Source organism: Calliopsis andreniformis, chromosome 5 (genome assembly GCF_051401765.1).
Source record: "Calliopsis andreniformis isolate RMS-2024a chromosome 5, iyCalAndr_principal, whole genome shotgun sequence".
Classification (NCBI taxonomy): Eukaryota; Metazoa; Arthropoda; class Insecta; order Hymenoptera; family Andrenidae; genus Calliopsis; species Calliopsis andreniformis.
The window spans coordinates 7001170-7023100 of record NC_135066.1 but is presented as its reverse complement, the minus strand read 5'-3'; the positions used below and the strand labels follow the sequence as shown (position 1 = coordinate 7023100).

Genomic DNA, 21931 nt, shown 5'->3' with positions numbered 1-21931 from the left:
TTCTTGGAAAGAATCTTTCTGTTTGTACGTTTTTCTTCTTGAATTTGCGTCGACGTAGCTCTCGTCGCCGTCGCCATCGTTGTCGTCTCGTTCCGTGCTACGTCGATCGTAGATACGCTGCAGACGCCGTGTCTGGAACATGATCACCGTTTACCCTTCTTTCCTCTACTCTTCCTTTCATGCCTCTTGCTTCGGACCTTTCACTTTCCTTCTATCATTCCTATATCGAAACAACATTCATCCTTATTGCATACAATACAAAATATGAACATCACGCAAGATTAACATTAGAATTACTATGAATTGCTTTGCCTTGATAGCCAAGTGCGTATGGCAGTGAATTATTTTGCCTTGATGGCTAAGTGCGTATAGGTACGTACAAGATTGGTGATTTGCCAGTGATTCGTAAGCAGAATGATACTTTAAACTGAAAATATGTGTATTAACTAAAAGTATATCATAATTTCCAGTTTAATAGTGCTACATCTTGTTACATATGAAAATAAAAGGAAAGAAGAGGGGTACAGTGCTTGAGATTCAGTGAAAGATTTCTGAATCCTACTTGAGCGTCACTAACCAAAAGAGCATTAAGTTACCTCCGACCTGCTACACTGAAACTTTCACGACTCTTCCGCGAATTGCTGAGGCATGTAAAAAGCAAAGAGCTTTTCCGTAACGGGCAAGCCTACCCCAAAAGGGGACCTCCGTGGTCAGAGACAAAGACAGAAATGAGTGAAACTCTAGGCGCAAAGATACTTTTCCCTCGTCGAGGGGATCCGTTACGGTGACGAAGGATCGACACTCGTCGCGAGAGGGACGGTGGGGTTGAAGGGGAGGGAACGATGGACGCCTTCTGGGACGTCTCAAGCGCTGTCCGCGACGTGTTCTCGACTGACTGGTTCACGAACGGGGTATAACCCCTTGTTATCGAACGATTAAAATACCACGCGGTCTAGCCTCGCGAGACTAACAGGCAGGCATGAAAGTGAAGCTGACGATGAATCTGGACGGGTTTCAGAGACTTTTTCTCTCGTTTCGCGAGAGGCAACAGCCAACAGCAGATACGTACGTGTTTACGATCGCGTAACAGCGAAGAATCGGGTCCGAGACTCTATCGGAAGTTCCCAATGATGAAAAATCGGTGGGACGATAACTGGGGAACACAATAAGCTGACCCCCACTCGGCGCACGGCCGGTGCCGACTGAGACTAATTGCGGCTGCGATTACAGTGTCCTCGGCTATTATTGTAATTTGCAACTCGGTACTGTTGCCGCGTCAGCTCGATCGGGTTTGATACAGACCAAGAAGCCTGGCTCCGACCACCGAAAATATCGTCGAACAATTGGGCCACGCGCTCTCGCCAGTTTGTTCGTCTTATCTTTTGTTTCGACCCTCGCCCCTCCTTCCACCTGCGACGTTTATCGTTGCGCAGAGGACTTACTATGAAACTGATCAATGGTCATCGATTGCTCACACAGCTTCAATGGGTCAGTTACTTTTAAATCATAGTTTTGAATGATATGCTTTCATCGGGCAGTCCTGATACTGTGTACATTGGTAAATTTAAGTCTCGAGAATAACTCGCGATAATCGTAGTCTTAGGTGAACCTGTATCCTTAATCCTTTGCGCCTTGACAGAACTGACTTTCAATGTCTCAGAAACCATATTTTGAAATATGTATTTGATCCCAAAGTATAGTTCTGAGTATGTATCAAGTAGTATCAAATGTGCGTCATTAGAATGTACTTGGAATACGAATTGCAGTAAAAAAACTAACTAAACTAAGGGCTGAAATGGTTAAATGCCCTTGAACTACCCGGAACAGAGATAACAGTAACACAATAATACTAACAAAGCTCAAGCCACAAAGCGTCAATCCGAGAAAGATCAATCCAACGAATCGGAAAGCTAGGATGGGCCCAGTAGGTAGCGAGTCGAATTCTCCCTCTTCCGCGTTCGCGAATGCCTCAGCCAAGACCGAATCCTCGTAAATCTCCAGCTCGGCTGGCCACCCGCGCTCGTCTCAGCCGACCGTGGATCGAGGGGAGCCATGGGATCGGAGAGAGGAGAAGAGGGAGGCAAAAGAGAGAAGGTTCGAGGCGGGGACTTTTTGCTCGGTACACACATATGGCCAGCGGCGATTCGGGCCCGATAAAAGCTCGGCCCGTTGCCCTCGGCGTGCGCGAGACGAGGCAAGGGCCAGCGAGCTAGCGGGCATCTCGAGTGGACCAGGGGCAGGAAGGCGGAGGGAGGGGGTGGCTGCGGCTGGACCTCGCGGCTCTCCAAGTTAAGCGAATCGCGTGTGCGATGGTGCGCACATCCGCGCGCCACGAAAGAACCAGACCAAGGGGAGGCTCGGGAGCGTGTGCCCCGAGCACTATGCACGTGCACTGCTACCACTGACCGAACAAATCCTCTTTTCGCCTGGTGCATCCGTTAGGGATGCGAGACTCGGGAGGAGAGCTCGATGTCGGGCTTGTTCGTTGTTGTTCTTGTATGATAGGTAAAGTTAGGACTGTCACTGTGCGTTGCTGGTCTTATGGTCTTTGTACTACTTAACACGTTTGTCGACACGAGGAAAATGAAGGGTTTATTATCACAGCAATCCTAGTTGCTTTTCTTGATTCTTCATACTGATTCCATGATAGTGTGAGTCCTACTTCTAACTATTAGAATTGGTTATCATTCAGTTATAAATCCAGCCATAAATCTCATCATGTAAACAGGAAACTTTTATTAGAAACTAAAAATTCCACATTCTAATGCTCACATTCGTAACACTTCTCTTTCTCTGTGTTTTTAGTATAACTGTTTATCGTATAGTGATAGCAATGTTAACTCGTTAAAACCGCCGCGATGTTGTAAATTATTATACGTACTCAAGTGTTCGAACAAGTGGTTGCAGAGTGACAACGGTGGAAAGGTTGACGGGGAGCATGGATTTCGAACGTCTGAGGAATCTGATTTCAGAAAATCACCTCTCTAGGCAATCACATGTTCTCTGCACTACAGCAAGATTTACGAGATTTCCAGAAAATCGCGGTTAGACATTTTTACGAGGCTGCTTAGAGTTTCCGCTCGTAAAAGTTCTACGTTCGCCCGCGACGAACGTTTCGAGCTGATAACGAGGGAAATTCGATTCTAGCTAGCACACCGTGCTCTGACTGCACTTCTGTCGCCTCTCAATTGCTTATTTTACCGCGACGAATAATTTTTTTACGACGCTCTTGTCGCTTTATTTTCTTAGGCGAATGAATATTTCTTTTTTATATTTACAGACGAAGATGTTTCATAAATATGAAAGAAGGAATTAAATGTTTGAAGTAAAAGTGTTGTTTGTACTATTTCTTTATATATAGTATTATGAATTTTATTTTAAATATGAAAAGTTAAACATTAATTAAGTCTTTCGTACAAAGAAATTTAAAAAAATTCAAAAAATGGAATTAGAATACGAACGCACTATTATATACTATACTGTGTGATCTAATAATTATTATGCACTAGATGTTACAAAAAATCATGCCTTATGTGGACCCCCTTGCCATCGATCGGGTTTACGATCGAGGATCATGGGCCAGTGGCACGCTTCGGGTCAGCGCGAAACACTCGTAAAACACGAACGACTTGTTTCGTCTAATAGCTCAAAACATCGTCGGCCCGCTGCCACCACCTTAGCCCTCCACGATAAATTTCCTCGTGACCTTGTCAAAATAAAACCTCGGTCACTGGAGAAAGAATAAATACCGCGAGAAATGTTCTCGAATAAGGGTTGTCTCGCGGTCGTCGACTGACGTCGGTCACCGATCTATCAACTGGAAACTTGAGAAGGATCGTGGCCCAATTTGCCAGGGGATTTTTATGAGCCACTGCCTACGCTCGAGGAATGGAGTAGCGGTGTGAGGCAACGAACTTCTCTGTTGGATATAAGGAGGATTTGAATTTTCCTTGCTTTCGTTGCTTATTTAATGTTAGTAGAGTTATAGTATAATTACAATTGATTGAACTTTGTTTGGATTTGTGATTCTGAATGAGAAATCTGGAATATCATGTCTTTTATTAATACTAGTAATAATAATTTATTTAATCCTTATGTCAGTAACAGGATACCCAGGTACCTTTTTTCCCATTCTCTTTAAAGGGCGACAATTTTGGTTAATGATATAAGGGTTAATTAACGGGCATAGCTCATTTTATGTTAAAGGAAAAAGGAGCTCACAAACGAAGGTACCTATTAGGTATACGTAGGTATAATCTCTGCTACTACTGGGCCATTCATTAATTTATAATTTTGCTGTATTTTTACGACTCTGCAATAAACGACTAATACTGATGTGTCAATTATATACGTCTAGTTACTGTTAAGACCTCACCTCTCTTCAGGTTCAACCTCATCAGATGCCACCTCCATTCTCCTCATCAAATCAAAGATCTTACCCGTGCATCATAGCTTCTAAGTTGCAAATCTGAAAGCGAGAAGAACCGATTAGTGGATAGTTCCTGGAAAGCAGCGATTCTCGAGTGGCGATCCTCTTGAAATCGCGGATTCCTGGAAGTGAATTCGGCCCGTGGCTTCTGCAAAGGTGGGGAAAAAGGACGAGGCTCGAGGTCTCGAGGACACTCGTCGGCGTTTCCCCGAGCTGTCAGGGATCGTGACGCGCGAAGAGGGCCAAGAAGTGGCGGCGGGGCGCATCCTCGAGCGTTCGAATCGAGCGGAGTCGACGTTCTACGCGCAGTCACGGATACCATCTAGAGTTTCTCTCTTGTCCGGCTGCGTTCCCTCAAAAGTTTCGTAGCTGCAGCCCGGCCGTTTGGTTTTTCTTACGTTCGGTTCGTTTGACACTTGATAGCGCTCGAGCGTGCATAGCTGCGCGCACAGGGACGCGTTCTGGCCTCCTCGCGCGAGAAGATCGCTCGCCCCGACGCGACGCTCGCGCGAGCCATCTTCTTGCTGCGCCTTCCTCCTCTTCTCTCTCCCCGCTGCTCGAGCTCCCTCCTCGACAAGTCGTTTCTTGCCGTTGCGAGAGAACCGTCAGATACGATCTTTCCCGTTTGATAAATCACTACCGGAAATTCCGGCAAAAAACCCCATCGCTCGTTCGCGCTCTAGATACTTAATCGGCGAGCACCGGCTAGAATCCGCTTCTGCACGCTCGGAGAAAGGCTCGGCTGATTTTCTCGCCTTTTCCCAAACACGGACAGTTTCGCTGCGGTTCGTCGTTGCGCAATCCTGTTAAGAACCCGCGATTAACATCCCTCAGCTATGAATGACTTTTTTAATTTCCTGTAAAGAAATATAGATTACTTTTGTTCGTCAATTTGGTTTGTCACAGAAATTTACATGAACAGAAAAGCGAAAATGTTCACGGTGCGAGCAGAATTATGCAGCATGAGCAACAGCATTCGTTCATGCTCGTTTAGTGTAGATGGTCCGACGCTCGATAGCAATCTGTTCGTAAACGTGTCCGAGTGCTCTATGAATGCTTGTAACGCCGGACGAACGCGAGGGAATATTTGTGGATTTAGAAGGAGTGTTGGATTCCTGGGTGAGAAACGCTACAGATCGATTATATTTTATAATATAATTGTTTTTTTGGAATTAATACATCTAAAATCGCTCGTTTGATCTAAATGCACCATCAGGTATCTTGAAGACTTGATTCTTGGTAATATGAAATAAGTAAGACTAGATTTTCATGGGATCTGTCGCTAGATGGTAATTAACGAACACAAAATTACACTTTAGTTGTAGTAATGTAAGGTATAATACAACGTTTTTGAGCCGATCCTCCGCCTCTTCCTCTTCGCCACGAACCATAAATTTCGTGGCGCGTGCTACGACGAGCTACAGCTGCTGGACAGAGACTCCTTTGTGCGGCCGATTTATTTATCCGTCAACAATTACACCGCGACGGTGAGCGGGCAATCGCGAGAGACGTTCTTGGCTCTGTGAACCGAGATCACCCTTTCCGAGATTCGAGCGAATATGGATCATCCTGTCCTTTCCTTGGTCTTCGGAGATTCGTAAACAAAATCAGCTTTCACAATGATCTCAGAATCAAATCCATCTGTCAAATCATTGTGAAAACCAGTTTCGTCTGAGTTGATGAGGTCGTTAGGCTTCAGTGGATGTCACTGTGTCCTGGAATTAGATCATCTTGGTGAGTAGGGAAAAATAGAATCGTTTTTGTGGATTGCCAAATGTTGATATATTAAATGTCTAAATTATTAAGGGGTCCTCATCTTAAACTGATATTACCTAAGAAAATGATTCAGTTTACAAAGAATCAAGACTTCGGGAATTCGCTGTACATACTTGCAGGGGCGTTTTATCGTTCGACAGCTCGAGAATAGAGCCGACGAGCGTGGCGGATCACCATGACCCGAAGGAATGCTGGGAACGATGATCGGTCGAATATCACCGATCATCGATCCTCCAGCGACGGATCGACTTGGGAGGTTTTCATCGTCTCGCTGGAAGAGTCTTACCAAGCGATTTCGCTACGTTGTCACGCGAGGTAACATCGACAGCTTTCGTCTCGCTATCATTTCGGCACGCGTGAAACTAGTCCTAAAGAGACAGCGATCATGCATCGAATCGCTTCGAGTTTCACCTTTGAATCGATCCTTGGACAGCCGGCCAAGAGCCTGTCACCGAAAAGGCAGCTCAATTATCGGAGGTTTTGTTGCTAATTAAAGAATGCCCCTATTTTTCCGCGGAGATACGTTTCCAGCGTTGAGGAAAGCGAGATAGCGCGGCTCATTAATAACGAGGCCGCGATCGACGGGGTGGTTCCATCGAGACCAGCCTTTTCGCAAATCCACGGCAATAACGTGAGGATCGGTCGACGTATACTATTTTGCACGTGCGCTATCGGTCGGATGATAGCGCGCTGACGGTTACACGAAGCCCTGATAAAGATACGACGCGACCCTGCGACCCCGTTGCGATTCCATGGAATCGAGACGAAGAAGGCAGGCTTCGACTTCGCGAGAGACGACGGTTACGGAAAGACAGAGATCCCGAGGAATTCGCGGATCTCGCTTCGTCGAACGTCCAGCGTCTCGTCTTCGCGCCACCAGCGAGGGGAGGGGACTGAAAAAAGAGATACGAGGCACGACGATAGTGTAACGGCACGAAACACGAATGGATCCTCCGTTGATTACGCGTATCGAATCCTTCCGAGAAATGGGCCGCTCGATTTATCTAATTAACGCGGGCGACCGCGACCGCGACACGCGGCGCTGCTCGATCGTAAATATTAACGAGGAGGGATCGACGTAATATCGTAACGCTCGTTTGGCGACAGAGGCCTTTGGGAGGGTGAAACGTTTTCGTTTCTTATCGCTTGGGGGCAGCTTCGATCAACTTAAGGTGGCATTTCCTATACGCGACTGCAGCATCCCATGACCGCGTTTAACGTCCATATTTTAAAGGCAATGAGAAAATAAATGAGGTAAAATAAATGCATGTTGGAAAACATTGTGAGTGTTTAATTGTTATAGCCAGTCACATGTAGGGAATTGTATTTTTGAACCCAGTACAAATGAGTACCTTTCTGTGCATTATTTTTAATCCTGTTAAATCGCGCAATGATGGTGCGAGATTGCAATAAGAAACTGTTTTGCTTGTTTGTACCGGGAATGGTTATTTTTTAAGTGGGAATGAGCGCTTGGAAGTTTGAAAGTACATTGACTGAGCGCGCCAATTTTCAAATTTCGAGTCCTATCGAACGATGTTATCGATCGACCTCTCGAGACGCTACAAATCGGTCACGTGGGACTAGTAAACCTAGATCATCGACTGCTGGTACCTTTTAACGCGATGGTAACTTTCAAAATTGGGCAACTGATGATAAAGAGTTGGTTGATGTGGTAATGCTCGACAAAATAGGGACCCTAGGATAAATTTTTCCCTGAGGTTTCATGAGGAAAAATGAGATACGTTTTCTCTTGAGATTAATCTACTGGTAGGTGTCCTAGATGCAATTAAGTTAAAAAAAATAAGTTAAAATTTGTATAACACTTAAATTCGAACATCAGAAATACAAAACACAATGAAGCCTCTGGTGGCGCACTCTTCTATTCGACACCAGTACCATGTCGAGTGTAGCCGAGATCTTGCACGATTTAAAGCAAATGAATCTGTCGGTAATGTACCGACTAGCGGTACTTTACCAGCAGGAAGTAAAATAACGATTTTCATTACCGACGGTGGGAATAGAGCTCTTCATTATTGACCCGTTAAACATCACTACACAAGTTAATACAACAAGAACAGTTAAAATATTATTGCGTGGATATTATATAACAGCTGTAGCATCAAATGTCACCAAACCTCCTTTTCCACATATTATATTTATAAACATTATTATACATATTACTTCATATTACTTCGATATGGACAAAGACAGCATTCGTCGCGAACAATCGAGTCCATCGTGATTCTCTTTTTCGACAATTATCAAAAGTACGAGTAGTAAATTACCCAAGGATTCTTAACAGCATAACCAGCTCATACGAAACGCTGGGCGGAGAGAGAATCGCAAGGAAGCGAGCCGAAGTCCGTCTCGCGACAGGGCGTAGTAAGAGGAAGAGGCGTAAAAGTCATTCAAACCAGCGTCGAGCCATTGATAGAGGCGACGAAGCGAGGTCAGCTATTTGTACGCGTGACAGACCCCTCCAGAGAATCTCGCGCGTAGACGTGGACGGAGGGTACGCGCACTTGCTCGTGCACGCCCGCCTCTATGTACGCGTTCCATCGCGTTGCGTGTGCGGATCATTTTTAGAATCTCGATACGTCGCGCCGGTGTAAATCTGCCGAGTAAAAAGTTCCGGGGATTATCTAGGTCTCGTTAGGGCTTACTTCGTGATTCAGAATATTATTTTTGTACACATGAATAAGAACGTCTGAGGGTAAAACTCAAATTTCGGTTTTCTATGCTACATTTATAGGTCTTTTAACAGACTGACGTAATTTAAGCGCTTTGGAAAATCAAGCCACTTATAAGTTTGTCGCAAAAGGTATTCAAACAGTCCATTGCATTTCTTTTACATTTTGTCTCAATTAAGCACGCTCTTAATTAGAACGCTCTTTTTGCAAGCTCTTATGAATTTCTTAGGAAGACCTTTTAAACTTGGAAAAGATTAAAATAACATTAACAATTTTTCTTGTATTTCATTTGACTTACTTGAAGTTCACTTTTCAAACATGTCTCTATTTATGATAGACTGTTACTCTAGAAAAATAGATCGTTTCTAGCCATTTGAGGATTGATAATTGATTGGAGAGTGATAAAACATTAAGAAAATGGAAACTGACTAAGGAGTCAAATTTTAACTGACATGACAATTGTATTATTTCGAAAACAGCTTCAACATTATCGAAGCCCGCTAAATCATTTATTAACCCTTCTCAATTTTAGCAACTGTCTTCAAACTCTCCTGCAAAGTCCATTAGTGTCAATAGAAAAACCGTTTTTCCATTTTCGTCACATAATCATCGCACTCTGCATAGTCTCGCTTTTCGGCGATCTTGGCCATCGTTCGCGCCTCTTCGCGAGGGCTTTCTAAGTTCCACGCCAACGCTAACAAGATCCGCGTCCAGGGGACGAGGAAACGAAGGTGGTCGCGAGGACCGATGACGCAACCGTGTTGTGGTCGAAAAATAATGAAAGAACGGATCGATTATATAATTTCGCGGAGGGACTCGCGTCGAGCCTTGGCGCCGACTTCGTCGCGGATCGCGCTGCTTCCCTCTTCCTCCCTCTCTCTGCGTCGCGCATCGTCGGAGCGTCGATTGCGAGTAATCGAGGCGCTCGAGAAAGACAGATCTTTTCCGTGTGGGACCAATCGCGAGGAACACCTTGACAAGGCTGCCACTCTTGGAATTTGCTTCTCTCTCGGCATACCGACACAGTGAGTAATTGAGCGAGCGAGAGGACGCGACGGTGAGCAGAAAGGGAGAGAGAAGAGCAGAGAAATATTACGGGAAGACCTAGAGACGGCGAGAAAAAGAGCAACAGTCTCGGGGGTAGGGGGAAGAGGGGAGGAAGAAGTTGCGCCGTGAATAACTACGCACACGAGCCGCAAGAACCGTAAGTTCGAAAAGTGTCACGGGACGAGACGGTGACTCTCTTTTCTTTTTTTCCTGGTTCGTGACCCGCCGCCTCGAACTATGCGAAAATAGGCCAACCGGACCTATCGCGACCGTTCACCGCAATTCGACGAAATTCGCGACACGTCCGCTTCCAGGGAACCTGCCTTTCGAACGTTTCTGACGAGCACGAGTGAACGTGGACAATTCTGACACTGGCTTGTACATAGGCTGTTAAAAAAAGGATCTGGAACTTTGGGTCTTAAAATGAATCCTTTCGGTGGAAAATTAATTTTTCTTTTATACGTCTGATATGTTAAGAGTTGGTTTAGAAGCACATCACTTCAAGGTAGAATTGAATTATCAAAATAAGATAATCAAAATAAGTCAATAACTTGTCCATTTGCTGTAGTTGCAACAATAACTTACTTAAGAACTCATGATATTCCAAAAAATGATATATCATATGTCATTGACATATCATTGCTACAAGTGATCGAATCAATGAGTTCATTTTTCATCGCGTTCTATACAACCTACAACCTCATTGCTCACAGCGAATAGGAACCAGTACCTAGTTTTATCTCTTTTATCAAGAAATCGAATTTCATACCCACATCCTCTCGTTTTGCGATTTCTTTCACGAAACAAAAATGCCACACCAGTACCATGAACTGATCTCGCATACGCTACAAACTTATAACTGTTACCAAACCGAGATCACAAAGAATAGAGACTGTAGACTGCATGCACATCGCGACAGTTCGATATTGGTATCGACACATAACAATAACACTACTACAAGCCAAGTCGAGGGAAAGGAGGCCCACAAAACGTCGCAAGAGGTTGACGAACTTTCTACGAACGCCTAGATTGACATCGTTCGCACTGAGTTCGACCACGTTGCTTCGCAACAGAGGCATATTGTCACGTAACGCTTAGCGGTCGTACGCGGGCGTGCGCGAGCTGCCTTCCACGAGCGTGGTAGTAGCTCCTGCTTTCGCGGATCCTTCTTTCGGGGCCGCTTTCAAGTTCGCCGCCCGCTCCAAACTTTCGGCGCGCTCTCGCTCGCACGTGCACGCACGATCGCCCCCGGAACTATCGATCCTCGACCAATCCCAGCCTCGCTACTCGCTCGGTCTAATCGAGCGAACGCGAGGAGGAGCGGCACGAGCGATAAAAATTACCGTACAAAGCGTCGTGGAGAGCTGGCCCAGCGCGAATTCGCGGGCCTCGCGCGCGCACCGCGTCATCCTTCTATTCTGGGACCGGCTAATTGCTCTAATTAAAAGGATCGCGGCTCTGGAATAACTCGACGGGGTTATATTTGTCTGTCGCCGTGGATGCGAGACCGTGGCTCGTTAGTCGCACGACATTTTTACGCGTGACCATGCGATGAGTCTTCTCGATCTTAAAGAAGGAACTGAAACTGGTCGTAATGAACGGAAGAATTTCTGCGTCAGATTTCCTCGAGACAATCTTATTTTGAAACGTTTATTTCTTCGGTATTAGTACGTCGTTTTGGACTTCTGATGAATCCATGTGCAACGCTTGTGAAGCGTTGCGGTACTTTTTTCTAACAAAATATATCTTGCATCAGAAACCTTCGACAGTGTCAGACTGTGTAAGCTTACTACACTTTTCTGATCAACGATTGAACCGAGATTGCAGGGTTACTCATAATGTGAATACGTACGTACATTTGAAAACAATGAAATACAGTGTAATAATATTTGATCGAACCGAGAGCGCATAGTGAGGGAATCGATAGCGTGGTTTGACTCTTATAGTGCCAAGACACCGACCTATCGATATTAGGACGCAGTGCTAAATTGCCAGTTGGCACTAAAAGGGTGAAAGACGATTTCTATTCGAGACGCGAGCGAAAAGTCGAGAATACATAGCGTTTAGGTCGTTCAACGATCTTCATGAGGCTCTCGGTAGGCTCGATCCGGTTGGCAACCGAAGGGGAACGAGGGTCTCATGGACGAAGCCGAAGCGTAACGAAACGAAGACGAAGTTGAAGCATCGGGAGAGCAGCGCTCCGAGGGGAAGAGCCGCACGGAGTAGGAGGGGTTCGCGAAAAAGTAGGACCAAGGAAGCTGAGGCGAGCCTGAGAAGCGCGGCGCGCTGTAATTTTTTCGAATAAAGTAAAAAGGGCAACTCGATTTGCGGCGATCGTCGATCGGCGCGGAGCGGCGGCGGGAATCGAAGAACGCGGCCGCGCGCGCGCTCCGTCTGCCTCCTTCTCCAGATGAAATAAAGATAAACGCCTGAAAATCCTCGCCTATACGAAGTCGCTCGGGGCGAGAAACCGAGCGGGACTGCGGAACGGGGCCGAGAGTGAGGGGGATGGGAGCGGGGGGGAGGAGGCGCGATTTCGTGGTAGATTTCGTAAAGTTTCGCGGAACGCGCGCAGGGACGTCTTCATCGCGTAACCGGGACCCGATACGGCCGACAACCAGCCGAACAGAGAAGACGAAGACGAAGAGGGAACGACCGGCGAGGACTCCCCCGGAGAAGGAGAAGTAGAAGGAGCAGGAGCAGAGGAGGAGGAGGAGGAGGAGAAGGAGAAAGAGAAGAAGGAGGAGGAGGAGGAGGATGAGGACGAGGAGGAGGAGGACGACCACCTATACAAGGACCTACGCGGCCAGTGGGAATGGAATGCAGGTACAAGTCCAGTCTCCGACTTTACTCTTGCCTCCTCACCTCCTGACCAGCCTCCTCCACCTTCTCCTTCTTTTCTTCTCTCCGGTATCTCTAGGGAGCCGACCCACTGCTCACCGAATCACCATCGTGTTCCACCTACCGGCTTCACCACCTACTACCACCTTGCTGCGCTCGTGCCTCTTCTACTGCTTTACTGCTACTACTAATAATACTATCACCGCCGCTATTGTCACCGTTCCCCGACCGGTCTTTCGCTTCTTCCACTCGTGAGCTACCATTTCTGTCGCGCTGCTGTCGTTTCGATCGTCGGGACGCTCCCACTGGCCGATACTGATCCACCGATTTCAGTTTCTTCGCGAACTCCTGCGTATCTTCTTCGAGCGTGTTTTATGGGTCGATTGAGGGGTCTGAATTGATAGGAGGGTGGGGAGGGGCACAGGGACGGGGTCGAGTTTCTTTTTCTAAACGGAACGCGTGAAACTCGCGCGTGAAAGCGGGGCGACGATAATTCGAGATCGAATTTGGCGATTAGGGTCGATCACCCGGCACCGGTGGCGGTGGAAAGGGTCTGCAAGTGGAATGCGGTCGACGCGCGGTCCTGCCGTGGGAGACAACCCAACAACCAGCGCTCTACTACTAGCGTCGCTCCGCGCTCGATCGCTACATCGCGACTCGTTAATTTACGATTCACCACCGCCGACGCGATCTTTGTTTCCTACTTTACTCGGCCGAGATATTTTCTTTGGGACGGATATTCGATCTTGGGGAGCGGTCGGTCGAGCTCGAATTCATAATTTAGTGGTTCGATCGGTGCAAGGCTTCTGTAACTATTCTTGTCGTGTTATTGAATATATGTAATGGGCTGGTGCATTTCGATTGCTTTTTTACACGAGGAAGTGTTCCAGCATTTTTTTCCACATGCTTTATGATCTCTCGTCTATCAAATGAAAGTAAAAAGACTTTCAGGATTTACTGCTATTAGTGAACCTGTTGACCTTTTCGCTATTTCATTTGCAGCTTTCGGTTATTTACTCTTGTGTGTATTATTTTTCTTTTGAATTACTAGGTATATCATCGCAAATACTGGGTGTATAAGTATTGAAGGTACAACCGAAGAGGGGGTGAATCTTCATAAGAAATTCATAAGAAATCAAAAAGAAAGAATATTCGTTTGAGGCATCGTTTCCAAGAATATTGAGTTTAAAGATTTGTCAAGTAATAGTTATTTATAATCATAAGCTAAATTAAATCAGACACATTTGCAGTTTAACCAAAAGAACTAATAGTCAAAAGAAACTTCCCTGAAAACACCGACACAAAAAGCACTTTTTTCGAAAACGATTCAGAGAAGCAAAGGTATTTCAAAACGATCTTCTTTCTCTTTTTCGCGCACGTAGCTTTACCTAGGAGAACGCATTTCAACACGATCGCCCGAAGAAGCCTCGGCTACGACGGGCTCGCCGTCAATCGGTCTCCTCGAGTGTCGTGAAGTACGCCACGAGTATCATCGTGCGAACACCAAACGCGGAATACCAAATGCACACGTAGGCAAGGAATGGCGAGCATCGGGTTGCGGTTGGTACGATCGGTCGAGTGCCGTGTCGGATCGACGTGTCTCATTATTGTCCCGCGGCGGATCGATCGGTGCAACCACCCTCGTGGATAGGTGAACCGAGCGATTGCTCCATGAACGGCTCGCGAACTCTCGGCACCTGCTCAGCCGATCCTCGAGGAAATCGAGGGCGCAGCCTCCATTTCTGCGCAGCAAAACCAGGAGCCATGGGACAGTAAGGTCCAGATAGCCTAATAATTTTTGGTTCAGGAGAATGCAGATATGTTAAACAGGAGGGGGGAGTAAGCGAATCTCACCCCTTCGGTTTTACATTCCTCTGGATTTTTGTGACTACTGCGCCCGAGAACAGTAGGGACCATGGAGAACAAGGATATCACAAGAATAGAATGTGTAAAGTTCCTTCATTTCTCAATGGATCTTTAAAGAAGCAACATCAATTAATTTCCTATGTTTACCTGACAAAATTAATACTGAATACGACATACCTAGATGAGGTATTATGCGAACAATTAAAACAACTTTGCTGCGTTGCTGTAGTGTTAAAACTCGTATCTAATATGAGCTTGCGCACTAGTAATTTGAATTTGTCTTCTCACAAGCTGAGATTAGCTAAAGGAGTTCCAAGAAAAGAGTATGCCATTAAGCTTGTATTAAAGACAATACTCTAAGTACATGATCATAGCCTCTGAGAAGGCAAATACATGTTCCTTAGAAGCGATTTTGTGACAGTCTCCAAACTCTTAACTGGTTCGAAATCGTGAGCTTGTAGCGAGAGAATGCTATAACACGGCGAGAAGTCATCGTTTCAAGGTTACGAATATCGATGCCGTCTTTATAATATGATAATTCATCGATAATCCCGATGAATAATGGAGGACGGTTCGGCGTCGTGTGCGTTATGTCATTGTCAATCTCGCCGTGTTACGATACACAAGAGCAGTCCGCTTCATAATGGATTAGCTTCGATTCATGTACCGGCACGGTGTTTCCTTGTTTCGTTTTCGTTATCGACGCGCTACCTTGAATCGCAAATCGACCCGGATTGTTCTCCGCGTTGACGAAACACTCAGGCGAAAGAGAATTGGAAAAGAGACGTACCGTGTCCCGACTTTGTCTCGGAGGAATCCTGAGCGCGTGCGCGCGGTTTTGCGAGTCAATGGCGAGACCGTGCTCGCCAGTCATTTTTGCGCGTGTTTCTTTTTGTCTGGCTGAAAGGCAAATATTTCACCGACGATCCACGTGGCTGGCCAATAAAGCGGCCGACAGAATGGAGGAGCAACTCGATGGTGTCCCTTCTTGTCTCGAAAGATGGACGCTGGGCGAAACTTCGCTTCGAGGGGGCACTCGATTTCGGGTCGGTCGATACTTCAGTCGCGAAGATCGATAATCTACGGTCGCTATCGTTAGTACGGGTCACTGCATTCAGGTCGAAGGAAGTCGCAGAAGAATCGGAGTAGCGGCAGGGGTTCTCAAGCCTCTTGGCAACCGCTTGCTCTCAATATTTTTTTTTTTTCTAACCTCTGGAGCGTTTCATGGTCGAGTAGCACGAGACGTGCATAAGTTCCCCAGAGAAAATGGATTCAAATCGTGAGTCAGGGAAGCTGGGCGATCTGTAGATTAGCAAAAATGTGCGAAAATATGGGGAAATCACGATGGAATACGTAGCGGTGCGTTCGGGCCCAAGAATAAAGCGGAAAACGAGATCTTGGCACGAATTTGTTGAACGGTAATAGCAGCAGCAGTGCTCCGTTTTTACGAGACAACCGCCGATCGTCTGGCGCTCCCAGAACAGCAATAAAGCAACACGCTCTTTGCCCTGACGGTGACGCAGTAGTATCAATCAATAATATACTCCGTTTAATACGTAATTCCACGTGTGCCCGACTTATCTAATCTCTGCCTATGGTTGCCTTCTTAAATGGAGCCTTATTTATTCTGACATTCAACACTTTTTATTCCTTGGCAAGTCTCTGCTGAGCCCAGCTCGCACTAATGCCATATTTAGTACAAATTTATAGTATTATTTTCAGTGCAATAAGGGGTCACGTCTCGGTCTACATTGTATGATTTTTCCACTTCCTTGTTTTATTAATTAAGTTTTTAGTACTTTTAGTTTTAAATAAATTAAGTTCTACTGTTCATTTCGAAATTTTATATAGTATCGAGGAATATTATTTGCCTAAAAATAACTAATATTAAGTATAATGTGTACCCTTATGGCAGAAGAATTTGAATAAGAATTAAATAATGAATATTTAACATCAGAAATCTTGGGATACTTCTGTTGATAATCCAAAAATAAAAAGAACTTAAATATTTTACTCATTTAAAAAGTGGATGACCTTATCTTTAAAAAATACAAACAAATTATGTATTATACAATATACAATATCTTTCGAACATATTAATTCCTTCCACTAATATAAGAGATTAGTCCATCGGGTTATTTCATAAAAACGGAGATAAAAATACTTCCGTCAAACTTTAATCATTTTTCTTCTAAAGTCGATTTAATTTCAATAATTACCATTTACAGTTACATTCGCGACTAATCACAAAAAGAACTGTTTTATCCGACTACTAATTTTCTGAAATATAATTTCTACCTACTATCTTAAGAATATCATCCTCCATTTCACCCTGCCGACCATCAATGCCTTAATAATCAATTTGTATTAATGAGTTATAATTAGATGCTGAAATATTGAAATGAACACAAGTTACAGCTACTGTCTAGTAGTAACCAAATTTATCCGGCAAAATGGGCATGAAATGACGAAAATAAATTCGGATCACAAAAAGTTGAGGGAATCCATAACCAATTTATAACCTATTTTTTCCCAAAGTAATAAGAGAATTATAATTAAATTTTCTACTTGGAATCCAAAGTATATCTACAAGTTAAAATAAATGAAAAATACAATTTTATCGGAGAATTGCTTTTTAATAATGAAAAGCGACGATAACTGAGAGGCTGGTGTTGAAAACAACCCTTGTTAAATTCTGCAATTAATTTCTTCATTAAGAACACATTCTGATAGCTAGAAATGAGACTTAGATCGTAAAAGAACTCATTCCATCAAAAACGTCATGCTTTGAATATGATGAAAATGTTCTTTAAAAAAATTTATGTAACAAGAATTAAAGATATCAAAGTATTTTTCGTTCTCCTGGAAAAAGACAAAGACTGACAAGGGTCGTTTTTAACACGAGTCCCGTAAATCATATGTTAGTCATGCGAGTATCAAAGAAAAACGTACCTACTTCTACTTCTCAAAATGGAACAAAATTTGACCAGGCCGTGCAGAAAGGTGCTTATCAGAATTAAAAACAAGAAGAATTTCTGTGTTACTTTTTGGTTTGCTGACTCTCTTAAGGAAGATGAACGACGTCTGCAGGTTAGCTAACACCAAATCTCTAATCTAGCAAGTAGGTAGCCAGCAAGCCACTCGTGGTCCTTTTCCACTGAAACTGCTAATCGACGCAAAAAGGAGAAAGTGGCGATGGCAGGGAAAAGTGGCGGCGATTTATCGACCGCGTCTCGCGGAGGAAAGCGCACCTATGCGCGGTCAACTAGGAGCACGCGGGAGTTCCGTGCTCCTCCGCGAGCATGTACGCGTACATCCGCGCTCATAGATACACACGCGTACGCCGTCCATAGTCTCAGCAGCGTGGGACCAAAGCGGCTCAAAAAGTCGCACGGCGTGCAGGGGCTCTCAGACCAACGAGCAAGATCTCGGCTGAATGCGCGCGACCAAGCGGAGAGGCGAGGACGAGGCAGGCTTCCACGAAATCCTGAATGCACCTTTCAATCGCGGCCTGGCCCGTTTGAAAGAATTTGCCTCGCCGTCCTCTATCTCGGCTTCGCCGAAGTTGCGCCGAGCGAAACCGGCTTCGCAAACTTTCGATTCACCTCTGAGCCCAGTCGCGAGGCGACGCGTTATTCTTCGCGGGGAAACCAATTGCGCGTGCCGAAAGGGGATCCCGTGCGACGAGGAACCGGGACTTCTTCGCTTTCGAGAGGCCCCCTCCCGACTTCCTGCGGCTCCTCGTTCCGTGGATATCGGGAAAGGTCGACGCGTGGTCTCGCTAGACGAGTTTCGCGAGTACAATAGGCAGCCTGAGTCGTCGTTGCACCGGTGCGATCCGCTTTAACGAGAACAGCAGCTGGTGTCCCCCCCTCCAGGTGAGAAAAAAGGAGCGAGCGAAAGAAAGGAGGAAGAGGAAAGAAAGGAAGAAAGAAAGAAAAGACGGAAGCGCGCGACTGCGATCCAGACGGAGAAGATAGAGGAGGAGAGAGGAGGAGAGAGGAGGACGGAGGCTGCAGAAGCCCCTTTTCGGGTTTTCAACTCGCGTTCCTCCTCTCCTCGGTCTAATCGCGGCGAAGAAAGAAGGACCGGGGGCCCGAAAAAGGGGGTTCAGGATGGGCACGTGTCTCGGGCAGGACATCTGCCTCTGAAAAGGACCCACTGTTACGTCCCTATTATATCGTTTACCTTAGCAGCGAACCACATCCCTTCCTTCCACGCTCTTCGTCTTCCTTCCCCTTCCTTCGGGAACGTCTAAGACGAGCAGCTGCCTTTTTCCCTTGTAAACTGGACTACGCACCTGCCCTTCGAGTTAGGAGGGTGACCGTTAACCAACCTCGAGGTAATCGCAGTGGAAAAAGCGGGTTCGCGTGTGCCTAGCGGGAAATCGCCGGCAATTGTCGAGGATTGTCCTCGTGGGATTACTTTCTGACGGCGACGAGGATCTTCTTTAGTTTGTTTGGGCCAGTGACGAAATAGTTTTGCAGGAAATCGGTTTTCACGAGAAGACTGATTCTTACTCACGGTCGTGACAGCTTCATCTTTGACCTGAGCAAAATCGGGCAACTTTTTGGGTAATGATTTGTTGGATTGGACGAAATGAATTTATGTATCGTGAAAAAACGATATTAAATAATAAATTCTAATCGAATCGAAGTCTACTCTCCTTCTAGACGGAGTCTGGTTATAACATGTAAATGATCTAATAAAAAGATTATAGGTACTCTTTCAAATATTTCTAATGTAAACACTCGTGTTTAAAACAGAGTGTCCATTTTTCATGTTAACTTACACGGTTCCCACGACAAGAACGTAAAGATTTCTCCTATCTTCCGTCGTTTAGCGATTATTTAAAATGACATTTACCCATAGACATCCTGTGTGAACTGTGGTCGTAACAGAACATGTGTAACTATAGAAAGTACCGTGCGAGTCAGTCACAAATATTAAGTTCATCGCGAGTAACACATATTTTATCTGCTTTAAAAAAATTATCTATTTTTTAGAACTAATACCGTTCTTCAACTCTATAAAAATGTCTAACCAGATACGGCTAATATCCTACAGTTTATTTATGCTTAATGGTCTCTGAACTTCGACTCGTGTCTCATCCAGAAAGCGTTCGACCAGATCGCGATCTCTCCTCGTTAATGTAGAATGAAGAAATCAAAGAACGTAGCGAAAGAAAAAGGTCTACACGTCCTCCCTAGGAAAGGTCAACGTTTGTCCGGGACGAGGGTAGCCGCACCGGAAGCAGCGGCGGACGATCGGTGCCTGAGCGTCTCGGCGGGCTAAAACGGCGTACGCGTGACCGTTTTAAATCCAGCACGCGTGCACGAGTCTCGGAAACGGCGAATCGGTCACCAGCAAGGGTCCGTCCGTTCGAGGATGGTCAGCGATCGTAGGTGACGGAATGTAACGAGCGTCGCGGCGCTGCTATTTCTGCACGTCGGACGTCGACCCGCAGACGGCTCCCAGACTATACGCTAATAACCGAGCGAGTGGACCTCGAAGAGAAACGAACCGCGTCTGTCTCGATACGTAAACACGTGCCCGGATCTTTCCGCGTACAAGCCTCGCGAGAATTGGGTCGTCCGGCCTGTCTGACTGCGATCATCCGTTTTCACTGCACCGGTCAAATAGATGTAGAGTGATTCGAAAATATACCACGGCGAGCTTAGAGACGGTCAGGACGGAGGCCCGAGACGGCATTCCTTCTTGCTTCTGGCACGTCACTGCTTTTACAGGGTTTATTCGTTAAACGCTTCAAACTCGGGACGATATCTCAATGTGTTGGGGATACCATCGTTGAGACTCGTTTATTTGTCGATCTGTCAGTATTTATTCGTTTGACGATAGTTGCTTACTATGTCCAAGAAATGGTGGGGATGACTGTACTTCGTAATGGGAGAATTGAGCGTTTAATGAGAAAACTCTGTATAGTGTTTCGAAGAACTCTAACAAAGTTGAGGTGTGATGTGATGAGCAACTCTTATGAGATTCAACGAGTACTGGATCGTTTACGTTTACAGTATACACGGTGCCCTACGTAATTAAGATCAGCTGTCATTTTGAAACTAGAGATAGAAAAAGTTTTCGTATGATAAAATTAAACAGTATTGAATCAAAAATATTTTACTATCAATTTTGTGCGTTTTTAAGTATTTAATATTAAAAGTAACACTTCCTTATTTCGAACTGCTTTATGGATACAGCTCGTTCCAATTGTGTAGGCACACCTGTTTAATCTCATTGTACTATACGTGTAGGTGTAGATATTACATAAAGTAATGAATCTTACCTCCAAACTGTCTTCTTTCAAATTTCAGGTAATACAAAAACTATGAACATAGGTACTCTTCAGAAGAATCCATAAAATCTTCGAACACTTCATAGGGCGAGGTTTGGAGTCTTTAAATACATCCTAAAATCACGCTCTTTATCCAATATCTTTGCCTACTTTCCTAAAAGTCCTTCCAGACACTATACTCGTGCCTTCTACGCAGAATGATCGAAACTGCACCGCTGCTCGGATAAGTGATCACTCCTGAGACTCCTCAGCGATCACTTACGCGGGGTATCGAAACGTTTCAAGTCAACCTGGAGTCTACGTTCACCAGTTGGATTGCTGTTCCACGATCTCTTATCCGCGCAGTGCTACATAATGGTAACGCAAACTGTCTCACCCGTCTGAGCTGGCGAGTCGCTCTCAGCGTTCACGCGGAAACTGCGCGTCGAGATTCGATCGATCTGCAACAAAAAGAAGAAAACGACGACTGTAAGCCTGTGTGTGCAGACGCGATCAAAGCGTCAGGTAAAAATTGATTCAAAAGAGGGAACGGCGAGTTGGTTCACAACCGGCGAAGGGAAGCTTTAAAAGGGGCGGCACTGTCTCGTCATTGGGATTCTAACCGAGCTCGTCCGCTTTTAAATGAACGACCCCTCGGCTACGAAATCGCTTGCGTACGCGCGCTTATGCATACGCATGTACAATGTACGTACGTACGGACGAATACCTTCTAGGTACGAAAGGAAGCCAACTTCCTTCCTACGTCCGATGTCACGCTCACCACTGTTTATATAATCCATCCTGTGACGTCAGGTTGTTTAATCCATTCATTACCGAGCGCCCGTCTCTCTCTCTCTCTCACTCATCCTAGCTCTCGCGTTTCTCCCAATACCTACGCGGCCTCGCGGCAAAGGGAGAAACGGGGAGCTGACTTTCGCGTTTGCGAAATCGACACGGACGCGTTCTATAAATCGCGCTCGATCGGATCGCGCG

At 45.5% G+C, this 21931-nt stretch overlaps 2 protein-coding genes across 7 annotated transcripts in view; both read right to left on the bottom strand.

Annotated features, from left to right (window-relative positions):
* Positions 1–92: 92 nt before the first annotated feature.
* Positions 93–4751, bottom strand: LOC143180001 (uncharacterized). Its single transcript, XM_076379493.1, has 2 exons — positions 4376–4751; positions 93–220 (listed from the first exon to the last, which is right to left on the bottom strand). Exon 1 carries the CDS (start codon positions 4749–4751, stop codon positions 4422–4424), a length of 330 nt encoding a protein of 109 aa, XP_076235608.1. The 3' UTR covers positions 93–220; positions 4376–4421.
* Zip48c (Zinc/iron regulated transporter-related protein 48C) overlaps positions 4375–21931 on the bottom strand; it is a 58790-nt gene continuing 41233 nt past the window's right edge. For 2 of the 6 annotated variants that reach the window (XR_013002062.1, XR_013002057.1), the window contains 2 exons: positions 20951–21399; positions 8697–8819 (listed from right to left, as the gene is read on the bottom strand). The gene's annotated coding sequence lies outside the window, so the exon portion shown is untranslated. Of the gene's footprint in view, positions 4469–5623; positions 6145–8696; positions 8820–14397; positions 14572–20950; positions 21400–21931 lie in introns of those variants that run through there. The other 4 variants (XR_013002061.1, XR_013002058.1, XR_013002059.1 and 1 more) reach the window with 4 other exon arrangements.